Source organism: Hippoglossus hippoglossus, chromosome 22, assembly GCF_009819705.1.
Source record: "Hippoglossus hippoglossus isolate fHipHip1 chromosome 22, fHipHip1.pri, whole genome shotgun sequence".
NCBI lineage: Eukaryota > Metazoa > Chordata > Actinopteri > Pleuronectiformes > Pleuronectidae > Hippoglossus > Hippoglossus hippoglossus.
The window spans coordinates 23,063,566-23,080,523 of record NC_047172.1 but is presented as its reverse complement, the minus strand read 5'-3'; the positions used below and the strand labels follow the sequence as shown (position 1 = coordinate 23,080,523).

At 43.3% G+C, this 16,958-nt stretch overlaps 2 protein-coding genes across 2 annotated transcripts; both read left to right on the top strand.

The window, feature by feature from the left end:
• The first annotated feature begins 8,359 nt into the window (after nucleotides 1–8,359).
• LOC117756547 lies at nucleotides 8,360–10,566 on the top strand. Its single transcript, XM_034577088.1, has 2 exons — nucleotides 8,360–8,754; nucleotides 9,772–10,566. The coding sequence occupies exons 1-2, from the start codon at nucleotides 8,428–8,430 to the stop codon at nucleotides 10,564–10,566; spliced, it is 1,122 nt and encodes a 373-aa protein (XP_034432979.1). The 5' UTR covers nucleotides 8,360–8,427.
• Nucleotides 10,567–14,325: 3,759 nt separating this feature from the next.
• LOC117756546 lies at nucleotides 14,326–16,690 on the top strand. Its single transcript, XM_034577087.1, has 4 exons — nucleotides 14,326–15,341; nucleotides 15,894–15,929; nucleotides 16,281–16,574; nucleotides 16,685–16,690. Exons 1-4 carry the CDS (start codon nucleotides 14,670–14,672, stop codon nucleotides 16,688–16,690), a joined length of 1,008 nt encoding a protein of 335 aa, XP_034432978.1. The 5' UTR covers nucleotides 14,326–14,669.
• The last annotated feature ends 268 nt before the right edge of the window (nucleotides 16,691–16,958 follow it).

Genomic DNA, 16,958 nt, shown 5'->3' with positions numbered 1-16,958 from the left:
CACACTGGGGACCGTGACGCGGCGGAGAAGAGCTGTCAAATTCCCCACTCTCTGCTGTGAGAGCCTCGCTCTCATGCTAACGGAGTCTAGCTCCACCCCCAGATACGTCACGAAAGAGAGCGGAACTCTTCTTCCAGTTTATTGTGAAGCCCAGACTCGACAGATGACACACCAGTGTTTTTGTCTGTAAGGCAGCTTCCTCCCTGGAGCGAGCTAATAATAGCAGATCGTCCAGGTAGAATAACACTCTCATCCCTGTCCTGCGTAACGGCTCCAGACACGTTTCCACACACTTGGAGAAAGTGCGTGGAGCCAGAGAGTAACCGAACGGCAGGCGGTTGTACTGATATTGTATCCCCTGGAATGAGAAGCGCAGGAATCTCCTGTGTTTCGGTATGATCACGTGGAAATATGCGTCTTTCAGATCTATGGAGGGGGGCAAACTGCAGAGTGTAACCTCGGCTGACAATCCTGTCCATCCATTTGTCCATCAAACATACGCGCTGCCACTCTGAGTAATGCTCTGAGAGGGGGCGTGCATCCACTTGACATGCTGTGGTTGTCATGGTGACGAGCCAAGCCAGAGCCCTGACCGCCGTTGTTCGCATCGGAGCATGACGCTGACACGAGGATCACACGTCGATGTCAGAAAACCGCCGTTTAGAATGTCTTTGTATTTTAAAAAGGCTCCTGAACGCATCTCCTTTGAGCAGTCAAACCCTCACTCCTTGAAGAAAGAGGGAGGGAGACGCTGAGCGCAGACAGAGGTGTGTGTGCTGTCCTCACGAGGCGTGGCGACGTTCTCTCGTGGGCTCATAGTCACACTTACTGTCAACAGAAAAAGGTGTGGATGGACACTCACACTGTTTGTGTGACAGCGGAGATGTATTGGTTTAGTGCCGTGAGTCCGCGCTGCCTGTTAACCGAGAGGTTACCGGCGGCCGGCTCACACAGTGTGGGGGTGTGTGTGTAACAGTTGCGGCAGAGTCAGCAGACTCAGGGACAGACTGTTTAGAGGATGTACTGCTCTTCTGTGGAAGATGTTTGTGTTTTATTTCAAAACGTTCCACATTAACACACATATCCCCCCACAAGTCATTGTCTTCTCCCCTGTTTCTTGGGGGGTTCCTCCGTGGGGTTGGACCAAGAACAGGCCACCCGCCGACTCTTGCCTCCCCACCGCGGTGTCTGCCGTGCAGCCGGGAGCGAGGGTCGATGAGGAGGGGGCTGAGCAGGAGGAGCGGGAGGACGTCTCGTTCGCTGATGCTGAGGATCCCGGCGGTCTCGCCGGTGATCCTGAGAGCGGTTGGACCGGGACATGTGCCTCCTGATCTTGTCGGCCTCATCTGCAGTCTTCTGCATATGGTCCAGAGCAGTCTGCTGCCGGGGCCCGAACAGTCCATCAGGGCTGATAGGGGCTTCCAGGAGCTCCTTCTGCAGACTCTCTGTCAGGTTGGAGAGGTTCAGCCAGATGCTCCGGTGGATCATCGTCTGCCAGGCGGTAATGCGGGCAGACGCGACAGCGACGGAGGCACTCAGTGACAGGAGTGTGCTGGAAGCCTTTGCCAGGTCCTCTGCCCGATCGGACAGGAGGTCAGGTTCGTTGGCCATCGAATTCATCCAGTGCGCTAAAAGCGCTACATTGTTCGCTGCTGCCGAGGTCTGGATGGCACACTGGTGCGAGCGGTCTGCCAGCCTCGCGATCATCTGGCTCGAAGGGGAGGGCGGTGTAGGCCGCCGTCCCCCGAGGGGATTCACTCTGACGCCCAACACGGAAGCCAGGCTTGGCTCCAGTGGAGGTACTGGAGGGAAGCCTCGGTCAGAGAACCCCACCACCCTTGTGATGGGGACGTATGAGGCAACCGGCGCCTTCAGCTTGCCCGGCTCTTCCGCCGAACCGGACCGGTACGCCTCGATGCCTGGGAAACGGGGCCAGGAAGTTGTTTCGAGCTTACTCATGGTACACTGAAGAAAAAGGGGAACCGATCGCCCGGTCCAATTTATACGAGGTGAGACCGGGGGTGGGGCCCACAGTAGGTGGGCGTGGACTAAAGTTTTCAGTGCTGCGCATGCGCGGGAGGGATAAACCCACTAGCGATAGCCTTAAAGGGCGAAGCCTATACGATATAGAACAGTAAACAAATCGTTCTTTCGCCGTAGCCAGGGGTCGGTAACCCGCGGCTCTGCAGCGGCTCCCTGTACAGTGTTGTGCATGTCGCGCATATTTTTCGTGAACAGTGAACTCACGTTCACGTTAATTTGTTAAATCATCATTGTATCAGGCCAGCATGAAATACCAGGAGCGGGCAAATTTGTGTGCGTGTGTGTGTGTGTGTGTGTGTGTGTGTGTGTGTGTGTGTGTGCCCCCAGACAGCGCACACACACTGTCTGGGGGCACACATGTTAAACTTGGCCCATTTTGTCATAATTTTGTTGGGGCAGGGGAGCGGGTGGGGCATGAAAAATATTCTAGCTCCAAAGTGGGGCATGACAGAAAAAGTTTGAGAACCACTGATGTAGTCTGTGTTTCATATATGTCATAAAGAATATCTGCTCTGCAATGGGATGAGATGGACTGTAATGACAACAATGCTGATAGTGAATCCGAACATACTATAACTTTTTTATCTTGTTTTGCTCTGTCCACTGTAATGCCATTGTTATTGCCAACATCTCTACTGTGTATACTGTCATACTATTTACATTTAACTCTGGGGTAACAAAAGCAAACCCAGTCCTTCCTTCCTTTGGCTCCTTTGACCCATCTGTATATATTGGCTCCAGAGTATTGTGCGTAGTCCTTAGTCTTACCTCTACTATGTCTGCCCAATTTCCTTTTCTTTTGTCTATCTTCATTTGTTCTTGAATATAAAAGTCATGTCATACAGGAGGAAAATGGAACTGTTGCACTGTATAGTTTTTCAAGTAACCTGATATTTTTTGCCATTTTAGTTGCTATAACATTCGGTCTTAGCTTTTTCCCTTTCCCAGCATGGTCTAAGGGCCCTCACAGTTGGGTGTTCTTCTTCTTTGTGTTCTTGTAGGTTTGACCAGTAGTTTAGAATAATCTGTTTGTATCTGAGGTTCAGTGGCATTTCCCCCGTCTCCACTTGGACAGATATATTTGGCAAGTACTGACATTAAATTCACAGCCATGTGTCAGTAACATACATGAAAGTTATCAAAACTTCACTCCCACACTAGTTGATAACTTTGTTAAATGTACAACAGCCTCATTACAAACAACCCTTGACACTAGGGCTGAACGATTTGGGAAAATAATCTAATTTGCGATTTTTCCCCCAATATTGCGATTGTGATTTAATATGCGATTTTTTTATTTTATCCTCTTTTTTCCCCCAACAAAACGTAATGAATGATTTAAATATGACCAACACATCGTCCATTCATTAAGCCGTGCAGCCAGCACCATATTTGACGCGTTGTCCGTCGTGATGCAGACGTGTTTCTCCTCGTGGAGATCCCAGCTGGCAAGCCCCTCTCTCAGGCCGGCTGCAATATTTTCCCCTGTGTGGTCGTCTGGGAAGTACGCAGCTTGTAGGCAGTGAGCTTTGAGGTTGAAATCTTCATCAATAAAATGGACTGTAAGACTCTGGTAAGGCTCAGATGTGCGGCTTGACCACATATCAGTAGCAGTAGCAAAAAACTCCACCATTTTAAGCTCCGCGGCGACTTTCTCTTTGCACTTTTTGTACAGCTCCGGTATGGCAGTCTGACTGAAGTATGTACGGGAGGGTATACTGTACCGTTTATCAAGCGTATTTATCAATGCCGTGAACCCAGGCTTGGTCACCGTGCTGAGAGGCACCATATCTTTAGCTATGAACTCGATTATCGCCCAAGTGATTTCCCTGTGCCGTTTTGAATTGTGGTCATATGGAGTGACACTATCAAACATTTCGGTCAGTGATCCTTGTCTTGAGGTATTTGGCTTGTCTGGCGCACTGGTGCTCGGCATTTTGGCCATACAACTGTCGTACATGGTTTTATGGTATTTTTTTAAGTGCTGGAACAAGTTTGTAGTGTTACCCCGTGAAGTAGCAACGGTAGCACGGCATGCTCTGCATAACACCTGACACTGCGCAGCATCATCTTTTTTGAAGCCAAAATAATTCCACACCACCGACGTGCTGTTCCTCTTCGTGACTAAAGTCTCAGTTGTGTCAGTTTCTGACTGTTCCGTTGAGCCAGAGGCCATTGTAACAGGTTAAAGGGCAGCATGAAATGTTGATGCAGCCCAGTGCCCTACTCTCTTTCGCACGTTGTAATCGCGCACGTTGCGGTTAGAAAATCGCGTTTTATCCTATCGCGATTTTATCGCAAATGCAATTAATCGTTCAGCCCTATTTGACACTGTCGCCCTGCTGAACAATAAGAAAGTAAACCAGAAGAGATTAGCTCCATGGTATAATTATGAAATACCTGTTTTAAAACAGACATCACAGAAGCTGGAGAGGAAGAGGCGTTCCACCAACCAAGATGATTTTCACCTAACCTGGAAAGATAGCCTGATATATAACAAGAAGGCACTGAGAGATGACAGAGAGTCATAGTTCTACTGATCCATCTATTCCTCTTGCTCTGAGGAGCAATGATGTCATGAGCTTATTTAAAAATACAATTATAACTATCAGGGAAAAAATCCCCACCTCCTCCCCATGAATAACTGCTATTGGATTTGAAATGAAAATATTTTCAATTCTAGATGTTATGAGGGAAAAATAATACAATGTTTTCAACATGATCATTCCCTTCAATTTAATTTAATTATTATAATATCAAATGTATGACACTTACTGTCTTCCCACTACATCTTGTGGTGTATTTAGTTAACATGGATCATTTTGACACGTGTGTAAAACATAATGACGTGTTTACAGCTAGCGGCGCCTGGTTTCTGGACTCTCAGACTCCCTAAGTGTTATTACAATATGTTACTTGTTAGTTATCTCTTCCTGAGAATGCTCTTTGACCTGTTAGGTGGAGAGGTTCCCATCTTCAAGTAGGAAGCATGTTTCGAACTAGATGCCCCTATGTATGATGTCATTTTATCTCAAGTTTTGGGCGTAAACAAGTTCCCTATATGAATGCTTGTCCGGCACCGGCGACTCAGACTTCTGCATTGGCCGAGAACGTCTCCGGGTATACCTAGGTACCCGTCCTGACCTGTAACTTCTGTGTAATAAACCTTATTATACAAGCAAGAACGGTGTCCGCGGAGATTCCTTCATCATCATCTTCAACATCACTGCTGCTTAAAATATACGACAAATTTGGCGTCACGAACTCTGGACGTGCTGTGGCCTGCGGCATCTCCAAGACCTTCACACACGGTGAGCATTTCTCACTTGACTGGATGCTGGTTCATTCATTGAAGCTGTTGTGTGTCTGCTGTCTGGTCACACCGTAAAGAACCTTTTCTTTTTTATGGACATGTCATGTTGTGTTGATGTTTGAAGTGAAGTTCCGTGCTAAATTTGATTTTATTTGCGTCGTATACGACGCAAATAAAGGGGGGATTATTATAAGAGAAGATAAAAAGTGAAGAAAGGAAATAACATAAATACAAGAGATGTATTGTATGTGTAGAATAGCTTCATTGTAACGATAAGGTGAGCTAAATAACATTGTGCGAGATTAATGAAGATTGGGCCCTCAACTTCTTAACGGTAAGACATGTGTAGATTAGTCACTGCGTGACAGTTGGCTTTGACATAGTCAGGAATTGAGTTAAAAAGAGAAAATTGGGATAATCCTGGATCCAGGAAATTTGAATAAATAAATGTAAACAGTGATAAGGGACAGAGTAATGAGAGAGAAATAGGATCAAAGGGATGATCAGGGAAAGACGCCGCAGAATCTGGATATAGAAGCCCTCAGGAAGAGGAGCTGTTAGAATGGGCCGCAAAACCTCACCACAGGTCAGTTTAATAAACTGGAGATTGTAGAATTAAAAATTCGATTGTATGTTCTCACTCTGAACATTTGTTGACGAACAGTGTTTGGTGCAGCCTCTCATCGAATATTTGCATCTCATAGGTAGCATAAATTTAAAAGAATAAGAAAGAAAAGTGCGCGGCAAAAAGCATGCTATATGAATGTATGGTATGAATGAGTTGTTTTGGGGAATTTAAGATGAGTGCTGTTTGTGTTTTTCATTGTGTGGCAATGTGTGTGCGTTCATGAACAGGGAGACATCTCCCAGCCGTACCCTGGTGTGTGTGTGACACGTGGTCACTACTGTGTTCCAGCTGTGTGTGACAAATTGCCGCAGGGGTTGGTCTATGTGGTTTAGATTAATAAATAAGATTTTATGATTGAATAAACATATATAGGTTGTGGTTGATAACGGGAAATTTGATAACTTATAAGGAAAGATATTTAGCTTTCTGTATTAAATAAAACAATGAGCCTCTTCCAGAGGACATAATGAATTATGTGGGTCTAGTTTTCCCTCCCTCCACTCGCCCCCACCTTCCCCATGTTTTTCTTCGTATCTCTCCTCGGCTCCCCTGAGAGAGAGACCGCCTGTGTGAAAGAATTCAGAAAAGAGGGGGAGAAAAGGGGGTTGTAAATTTTCTAAAACATGAGTACAGCGACATGAGGAGAGACTTTCATACTCTCACCTCTGTGATTAACACCCTCCTGTGAGACGCAGGGGCAGAGTCACAAAGTTTTTAAAAAAACAATTCTTTAATGGGGTTTAGTTTAAGCTAAAAAAGACAGTTTGTTTGTTTGTTTGTGGGACAGCGAGATTGTGCAGACAGTATTAGGAAATAATATTGTTTGTTTGATTCAGCTAGATTGGATATGTTTGTAGTTCTAACAATTCTTTAACCGCTAAAACTTTTTGATTCATTTGGTTTTCATTAAATTCTACAATGCTTAGTTAGGGGTTTAATTTGGGAACAAATTTAGTTTAATTTGACATTTTGGACTTTAAATACTGGATAATGATAATTTTGATAGAAGGAGAGATAGTTAGAATTTAGTTTTAAGGTGGTAACGAGAGGAAATTGGTTGCATTGACTAGAGAATGCACATATGCTGGTATCAAGAGTGTGAACATCTACACTACGGGCTGGTATAAATAAGAATAACATATCTGTTTTTCCTCACTGGGACTGACACATGTGCTGTGTGCAGGCAGAGAGTCATACAGATATATATTGGTTTATGAAAGGACTGTTGAGTTATTAATACAGCCGTGAATGAATAATAAACTATTGAGAACTTTAAAGATATTATTAGAGTGAAATAAACTAAATTATATATTGATGATGCATGGTATGGGATTATTACTGGTATTTAAAGGAGAAAAACATCTATTGACCTAAATGCTGGCAGATAACGTGTGCAAATGTGTGCAAATCATACTGAATCGCTTATGATGCTGTTCAAAGGACCTAATGGGTTCATAGGATACTAAATCATTGCCTGTTTCTTTTCCCTTATCCATTTACGGTGAGTGGGAATTGAGGCCGGTGCATCACACAGATTGAGGCTTGCTGACGCCTGCGTGTGCAGCTCCTGTCTCCAGTCTGATCAAGGCCGGTACAGTTTATTCACAAACTCTTTAGCAAGAACCTGCATTTTACATATTTGTATGTGTTCTCATTTATAGTTATAATTGTTGATACACATTTTAACCTGCTTTCATTTATAAACTATTATAAGAATATTAATAGAGCACATTCATCTGCTTACATACACATGAAATACTACATGCTGTAGTCAGTTAAATAAATAAATAAATAAATAAATAAATAAATAAATAAATAAATAAAAGGCTTGGCAGCGGACTGACCAGTTAATGCATTGAACTAATTAATAGAATATGATTGTTTGGTCTAAACTCTGCTGTCAGTTGCAGATGTAAGTTTTATTGTTTGTGCGTGGCTTATTCTGATCTGTGCTGTGTTGGAGATTCACTATTGTGACTGTTTGATGATTTGAGGTGAATATTGGTTGATAATTAGGTGATTGTCTTGCTGCGACTAAGAGCACATTTGGTGACAGTCAGTCACATGTGGGAGTGCGTGATCTTTTTGTCAAATATTATAAGCGGACTTTGGGTTGTGCTATTACATAAATGAGCTTTTGATTCCTTTGGAGTTGGCAAATCAATTTCATTTTTATTATTGGCTGTGGTGTCTTAATGGTTTTGATACATGAATTGATTAATTTGTTGATTGATTGATTGATTAATTGGTTAATTGATTGATTTGTTAATTGTTTGATTGGTTAGTTGGTTGATTGATTGATTGATTGATTGGTTGATTGATTGGTTAATTGGTTGATTGATTGAAAAAAAAAAAAAGGGGGGAGACTAAATAACTTTAAGTAGTCTTAATCTTAGCAATTACTTTTTAATTTACAATAAGGGAACTTAAGGAAGCCGTTACAATGTGGAAAAAGGGCACTAAAAGTCCAAAAGTAATTACTCCTGTTGATGTAGTACAGAAGAATAATCCTTTAGTTAAAGGCATCGCAAACATTGCAAAGATATCGGAAAAATGGCATAAACGCTGGCCTGAAATTGACCAACCATGGCCAGTAGAGGGGACTCTTAACCCCGATGTAATTATAATAATGCAGGTACTTGTGTCCACATACAAGGCAGAGCAAAAGAAGGGCAAGAAGGGGGAAAAACGCAAAGAGAAGAGGCAAGTAGAGCTTGGCATTCTCCAGTTATTTGAAAATGAGGGACAGAAACTGATCAAAGCTGCAAACGATAAGAGAGATAGAGACGTAGAAGAAATAGGGCAAAATACAAAACAAACAGAAAAACTGGTGACAAACACCAATCCATTTTTCTCACATATGAATCCAGTAAAGAGACCGCCACCTTATGAGGAAGGGACGAAGTCTAAACAAATCTATCCTCAGCTCCCAGTGATCAGTCAGGAGGGTAACTATCATATCAGAGACAAGGAGGACAAAATAATAGAAACGGGACAAGCAGAAACAACTATAACGATGTATCCAAATTCCAAAAGTAAGAAGAAAACGACACGTTTCGGAACTAGGATCAAAAGGGTGGAATATGGAGATGATAATGATCAAAGTGATCTGGAAGGGAGCATGGGAGGATATGACCCTGCAGTCAGGCGGATACTGGCTAGAGCGGAAAAAAGAGGAGATGTTACCACTAATGACAGTGAGAATGGAGACAGCGATGAAGATTTGGAGGCTAGGACTCCTTCATCTTCAAGAAGGTTTTGTCCACCTACATTCAGTACTGAAATAGAAGAGGATGTACGGAGGACTTTAAGAGAGGTCGAAAGAAGTATGGACCGATGCTCCTATGACTTGGGAAAAACTAGTAGTCCAGAAAGACAAAGAACACTGGTGAACCAGTTAGAGGAGTTGCAGATACGGAAGGAAGAGCTGCAGAAAGAAGGCTCCCAACTATTGGGCATGAAAAATGCATTGCGCTCAAGAAAACAGTTGACACTCAAGAAGATGTTTCCAGTGGTCATCCGAGGGCAGAGTTTGGAGTATAAGCCTTGGCAGAGTACAGATATGTCAAACATACTTGAGAAGTTACCTACTCTTCAAGATGGAGCACATTCTTGGATTTCGAAGTTGGAAGAGATTATGGTGGGAGAACAACCTGCCATTGGAGATATTAAGAGACTTTTGGCTAATCTCCTTGGAGTTCATGCTATGGGAGATATTCTACAGAAAGCTGGACTTAATCGATATGTGGGAACTGCTGTGAATGATTCAGAGCTGTTTTCTGCAAATAGAGGTCGAGCGTGGAGAGCGCTGAAAGAGACATTTCCGACAAATGTACATCCTGACAACATTTTTATTGAACCACTGGGACAGGAAGAAAACCCGAGGGCCTATGTGTCGAGAGCTCATCAAGTGTGGAGAAATATCACAGGAAATGACCCGGATTTGAATCAAATGGAGCAGTCAATTTTGCGAGCCAGAATACAGAAGGGGTTGCCCCTATCAGTGAGGAGCAAACTGGCAGAGGTGGTTGGTCTTGGAAGCATGGCAAAGGGTGTCTATACGGATCATATAGCCCATCAAGTGGTGCTGTATAGGAAAAAGGAACATGACCAGAAAGAACAGGACCAAGAGACCCTCAGAAAACTCAATCAAATACAACTGGTGGATAATAAGAAGATGGAGAAGAAGCAGGCTCTGGTTATGCAGAATCAGGCTCCACTAAATCAACCATTACCACAACTACAGCCGAACCAGGTTCAGCTCCAATCGTTCCAGCCATCATCGGTGGTTCCAGTTGTCTCCTACCCACAGCCAACTTTTGGTCAAGCGCAGAATTGGAGAGGAAGGGATCAAGGAAATTTCGGAAGAGGAAGAGGAGGAAGGTTTAATCCAAATTTTCAACAGCGTTCAGAAGAATGTTATAATTGTGGACAATTAGGACACTTTGCCCGTGAGTGCAACAAGACAGGAGGGAATTTCAGAGGGAACTCCAGAGGAAACTTCAGAGGAGGATTCAGGGGCCAATCAGGGCCACCCAGAGGACCGGTGAACCCTTACAGAGGCCCGGAACCAGGATTCTAGAGATGCCCTGAAGACTCGAAAGGGGGGTGTCAGCTGATAGTGTCAGGGCCGGAGAGAGATCCAACAATAGAGGTGAAAATAAATAATCGACCATTGGAAGTAATGGTGGATAGCGGAGCTGCTTTTACCTGTATTCAGCCTGAAGATGCTATACATCTCCCCATGTCCGGTCAATTGATTCGGACAATCGGGTTTGAGGGAGTGAAACAGCTGATTCCTCTCACAGAACCAATTGAGCTCAGTTATAAAAATCGGAAGATTACAATACCCATATTGGTATCAGAACATACACCTATTGCACTTTTGGGAAGAGATGCTTTGTGTAGATTGAAGTGTACAATAAAGTTTACACCAGACGGCTGTCTGGTGGAAGTGCCAAATGATATTTTTCACCAATCATTGATGACAACGGAGACTGAAGCTTCTTCAGTATTTTGGATCGGAAGTCTTAATGCAGATTTTTTGGAGCCAGCTAAATTGTGGGAGAAGTTTATCATTGCCAATATGCCTGATGCGAAGCTTCCAGAGTATCCATTTCACTGCACGCTCAAGTATTTCAATAATGATGCCCAACCAAACACAGAGGAATGGTTGAGTCGTCAACCAAAGCAAGTTCAACTCAGTTCGGGTTGTATAATTTTGGGACCACAAGGAGCAGCTATGAAGATACACAGAGATGACTATTTGGATAAAGAGTTTGATATCGAGAAGAGTGTGCCACATGTGACCTTGTTGGTGTGTGAAGAATATAAGCAGAAGCATATAGGAGAAATGATGGCAGAAGCAGAAGAAGCTGTTTTTATACCGGTAAAAGAGAATCTTGCCATCTGGAGGAGTGAGGATCAGAGATTCATTAAGATCATGATCTCTGCTCAAGGACAAGGAAAGCCACAAACTGTGCGGATGACACATGAGTCAATTTGCAGTGCTAAGATGGACTCAGACTTAATGAGAGAAGAGATGCTGCGACAAGTTCCAGAATGTTTGTGGTCTCGGCATAGTACTGATATTGGACTTGTGAAGTCAGCCCAACCAGTGAGAGCTGAACTCCGACCAGGAGTCAAACCTCCTTGGAAGAACCAGTATCCACTGAAGGAAGAGGCAATCCGAGGAATTGAACCACAGATTGAAGGACTTTTGAAAGCAGGTGTTTTGAAGATAACACAGAATCCCCAGAGTAACACGCCTTTGTTGCCTGTAAAGAAGCCAGATGATTCATATCGCCTGGTACATGATTTGAGAGCGGTGAATGAAGTGATAGCTGATTTTCCAGCAGAAGTGCCGGATCCACATACTTTGTTAGCCCAAATTCCTCCAGATGCGACACATTTCACAGTGTTAGATTTATGTGGTGCGTTTTTCAGTGTTCCACTTAGTATAGAAAGTCAAGGCTTATTTGGGTTCACGTACAATGGACAGTCTTATGAGTATGAGAGATTGCCACAATAAAGTATTGAAGGATGATTTGGTAGGGATAGATCAGGTATTAAAAAGCACTGTTGTTCAATATGTGGATGACATTATCATTTGTTCACCAGATGAGGAGACATGTCATAAGGACTCAACTAAATTGCTACAAATACTGGCAGAAAAGGGGCATAAGGCCTCTCAGAAAAAGCTGCAGTATTGTCAGGAGAAGGTAGCTTATTTGGGTCAGATAATAACGCAGGGACACAGAAGCATTTCTGATAGTCATTTGGAGGCTATTCGCAAGGCTCCGAAACCCAGAACAGTCCGAGAAATGATGACATTTCTTGGTATTGCAGGGTATTCCTCAGCATGGGTAGAGGATTATGCTAGTTTGACTGGGCCTTTAAGAGCTATGATTAAAGATACTGGGAATGCTCAACTCCATTGTAATCTTTCTTGGACACAGGATGGCCTTTTGGCATTTGAAACGACCAAAAAGAAGTTGCAAGAGGCTCCGGCGCTAGCACTTCCAGATTACTCTAAGAATTTCTTGTTATATGTATCTACTTCTACTGGGGGTAAATATGCATGTGCAGTTCTTTGTCAACCAACAGGTACGGGGACGAGTCCTCAACCTATTTCTTACTATTCCACTGCTTATTCAGAAGTAGAGTTAGGGCTACCACTGTGCTACAGAGCAATGGTGGGAGTTTCTCTAATGTACAATAAAGCATCATCTGTCACAATGGGTTATCCAGTGACAATTCTTACACATCATAGTCTCAGAAATCTTTTGAATTATGGTAAATACACATTGACCATGTCTAGGCTCAGAGACTATCATAGGCTCTTAGAGCAGGAAGATGTCACCCTAGCAAGGTGTGCCACGGTGAATCCAGCTGAGAATTTGCCAACTCCAGAAGACGGTGAGCCACACGATTGTGTTCAAGAAGCAGAGAAATACTCTAGGCTTAGATCAGATTTACAAGCCCTCCCATTGCGTGAGGTGGACTTGGAGTATTGGACTGATGGGTCCTGTTATCGTGTGGGCGACAAATTGAGTGCTGGCTATGCAGTAGTAAAAGCCCAAGGAATTGGATTTGTTGTTGAGAAGGCTGAAGTGATACCACAGCCTGCATCTGCACAGCTTGCTGAGCTTGTGGGGCTAACTGAAGCGTGTTTGTTGGCAGAAGGTAAGCGAGTGACAATATATACCGACTCTGCATATGCACATAATGTGTGTCACTTGTTTGGATCGGTGTGGAAGAACCGAGGGTTTAAGAAAACGGATGGTTCTCCAATACAGCATCACGCCCAAATCATGAAATTGTTACATGCTATGATGAAGCCTAAAGAAATAGCAATAGCTAAATGCGCGGCACATAAGATTGATGCGTCAAAGGTTTCACAAGGGAATAGAGCGGCTGATGAAGCTGCAAAAGCAGTCACTGGAGCAGATAAATTGGGCAAAGTTCTTCTGGTCACTCATGAAGTGAACTTGGAAGACAAAATTACGCTTAAGGATGTGATTTTAATTCAGGAAGCTGCTCCTGAAATGGATAAACAGTTGTGGCTAGACCGAGGTGCCACCCGAGATTCTACTGGACTTTGGAGAAATCATGAGGGGCTGATAATAGCACCTCCAGACTTGTTGGGTCTAATGATTCAGGAGGCGCATGGGTTGGCTCACGTTGCAAGGGGGGAAGTTAGGAGAAAAATTACAAAGGAGTATGGTTTTTGGGCACCATGTTTGCTTGAACAGATTGATTATGTCATAGGCAGGTGCACTATCTGTCTGAAAAACAATGTTCGGAGGGGAGTGATGGTTCCTCCTGGTCACATTCCAACTCCAAGGGGTCCTATGCGTGAACTAGTTGTGGACTATGTTGACATGATAAAACCGATTGAAGGTAAGAGATATATGCTAGTCGTTGTGGACAGATTTTCACGATGGCCCGAGGCATGTCCAACCAAGCGAAAGGATGCTCAGTCAGTGGCTAAGTTTTTATGTAGAGAGGTCATAAGCAGGTGGGGACTTCCAGATCGAATATCCTCAGACAATGGGAAAGAGTTTGTGGATAAGACGGTAAAATTGATTTTGCAAAAACTAGGAATTAAACAGCGTCTTGGTGCAGTCTATCATCCGCAAAGTCAAGGGATGTGCGAAAGAATGAATGGTGTTTTGAAAAATCGTATTGTCAAAATATGTCAGCACACGGGTTTAAATTGGATAGCAGCACTTCCACTGGCGCTAATGGTATGTCGCTCTAGTGAGCTGCGCGATTTGCATATGACACCTCATGAGTTGGTTACAGGAAGGCTGATGCCAACGCCTTCTTTGCTTACAAGTGGAAAGGGTCCAAGCCTGACCCTTTTGGAAGATGAAATGCGAGCGTATGTTACATATATGGTTAATCTGCATAAAAGAATATCCACATATGTTTCTGACAGGCAAAGAAAAGAGGTGGTGCAGGAGAAGCTCGATGAACAAAAAAGGAACACAGTGCAACCTGGAGACAAGGTGTTCGTGAAGGTGTTTAGAAGGAAATGGTATAACGAACGCCGTGAAGGACCATTTGAAGTGGTTCGCAGTACTGGAACCGCTGTCCAGGTTAAAGGGTCTTCAACGTGGTATCATTTATCACATTGTGTCAAAGCGCCAAGTGAAGAGACGTCACACTTACAGAACCAAGATGTTGAAGGCTCAAGAGTGCCAAAAGACAATGTGGAAGAACATACACCAGACAGGGAGATGCATGAAAATCCCCAGAGTCAGAACTCAGAAGGAGAGATTGTCCATGTTGTGGATAATGTTGATGATTCTGTGCACATTTCTGACGATGCTAGAAGTGACTTTGCAGTTAATGAACAGGAAAGAAGATTTAGTGACATTGTCTTTCAACATGTCCCAGACACAGCAGGACCTATTTCAGTTGCCTGCGAAGCGCCAGAGATATCAAAGGGCGGTGACTCCGCTGCAGGACAACTCAGGGATCCAGTTAGACAAAGGAGCCCGAGACCAGTTAGGAAAAGGGTTAAACCAAACCGTTACTAGAACCAGGGTTGAAGTAACCTTGGGGAAGTCAGTTCAGCTTCCATGTCAGTGTACAGGAGAAAATAGTGGTGAAGGGAAACTTAGAGTTGAGTGGAAAGATAGCCATGGTAAGGTTCTAGTTCTGTTAGGAACATCACCATTAAGGAAGTATACGTTAATTAATGACAAAAGGAGACTGAAGGTTGAGGGAGATTGTAGTCTTTATGTATATAGGCCTCAACAGGAAGATCAAGGTGATTATAGGTGTTCTTTTTATGATCCACGTTTTGGGAGTGAGCGGTCCGAGTTGGGATTTAGAGTTCGTATAGTGTCTCTAATGATAATAGGTGAGAATAAGAATATAGACCTCCAAGATGTTGGGGAAACAAGAGAATTGACGACGATGACATCAACTCCTCAGACGAAAGCTGGGAAAATGGAAGGGAAATCTACCCTTTTAGTGTTAAAAGTTATTGAAGGTATAAATGTATCGCATTTAACTACAGTGGCGCCTCAGATGATTTCTATAACGCCACCTCCTTTGAATACTGTGATCAGAGTTAAGTTAGGAGGAACAGCTTACCTTCCTTGTCGATGTGGAAGGTGGAATGTTGGTAGTAACATTCCTCCCAAGTGGGAAAATAGTCGTGGTGAAGATGTGTTGTTGACAAGACCTGAAGTTGACATTGTGCCTCGTGATCAAAGGAAGTATGTTTTGTATAATGACATGAGGTGGTTGAAAATTAAAGATGATTGTTCACTTGTCCTGCGTAAAGTTACATGGGAAGACCAAGGGGAATACATGTGTACTTATTTAGAACCGGAGTTTAAATTTGTTCCATATCAAAATTATTGGATAAAAGGTCATATAACTCGTAAAGTGACACTCATGATAAAAGATTTGAGTCCTATTGGAGTTTTCACGGTTACTAAAGGGGTTCAGGAACAATTTACCACAGTAATCACTCCAAGGCTGAATAGTACACAGATGAAGCTTGTTACTTTAGCTCCAGAAACAACTAAGAGTGTTCATACATCAACTCAGGCTACTACTCTAGCTATGACTTTGAAGGGGATGAATGCTACAACAGTGACGACATCTTTAACGTCTACGACATTTGTAAATGTGACGCAGACATTTGACATGACACCTTTGACATTTAAGGATGTGGATAATGTAACCCAGAAGCTAATGTTAAAGATAGAGCCTAGGGTGAACAGTAGTAATGAGATTGTTGAAGTTAGAGAACAGATGATGGAAGAGAATGATGCAGATTCATCTGTGACAGCTCAGAGGACTATTTCAGACGTAGATAATTACTTTTTTGACTCTGATCAGACACCAGAACATATGACTGATCAATACCATACATTACAAAAGAGAGAAACTAAATGGAAGGCGTTTGGGTTTGATCCTTCAGTATTACAAATTGCAGACCCATGGGCAAGTAGGAACTTATGGTTCCAGCAATTAACGCATTCCGTAAGATCGGTTACGAATTGGAATGGTCCATGTGTGGTAAAGATTCCATCGCCGAACTCATGGCCTTCAATTTTAGAAACTGTACCAGACCCACTAACCACTATATGCCAAAGTTATGCACTATCGTGGCTGTTGTATCAGCAGCAGTCAGCAGAAGATATAGTGATGGCTTGGTCAGTACATCTGTTTAGGCCTAGATCTACTTGTTCTTGGTTGGGGGAATTACCATATGTAAATTTACTTGATCAGCATGAAAATATCAAAACGGCGGTCCCTGATATAATGGAAGTGACATCAGTGAGAGCTACCAGCTGTTTTTGTTCAAATAATACTCATGATGGGCCGGGAATGTTTATGGGGATATCAGATTGTGACGAATATATGATGGACTTGGGTAAGCGTGGACATAAGATGAGTAATGATTCGTATGAAGTAACTTTTGATGTACCACATCAGAGACAGAAT

What these genes read in the sequence shown, in the direction of transcription:
- LOC117756546 (XM_034577087.1), top strand. Translation starts at nt 14,670, where the DNA reads ATGTTGAAGGCTCAAGAGTGCCAAAAGACAATGTGGAAGAACATACAC. An exon ending in GATTTAGAGTTCGTATAGTG is followed by an intron (nt 15,342 to 15,893) that starts TCTCTAATGATA and finishes ACTCGTAAAGTG; the next exon opens with ACACTCATGATAAAAGATTT. An exon ending in ATTTGAGTCCTATTGGAGTT is followed by an intron (nt 15,930 to 16,280) that starts TTCACGGTTACT and finishes GAAGAGAATGAT; the next exon opens with GCAGATTCATCTGTGACAGC.
- LOC117756547 (XM_034577088.1), top strand. Translation starts at nt 8,428, where the DNA reads ATGTGGAAAAAGGGCACTAAAAGTCCAAAAGTAATTACTCCTGTTGAT. An exon ending in AACTGATCAAAGCTGCAAAC is followed by an intron (nt 8,755 to 9,771) that starts GATAAGAGAGAT and finishes TTTTCTGCAAAT; the next exon opens with AGAGGTCGAGCGTGGAGAGC.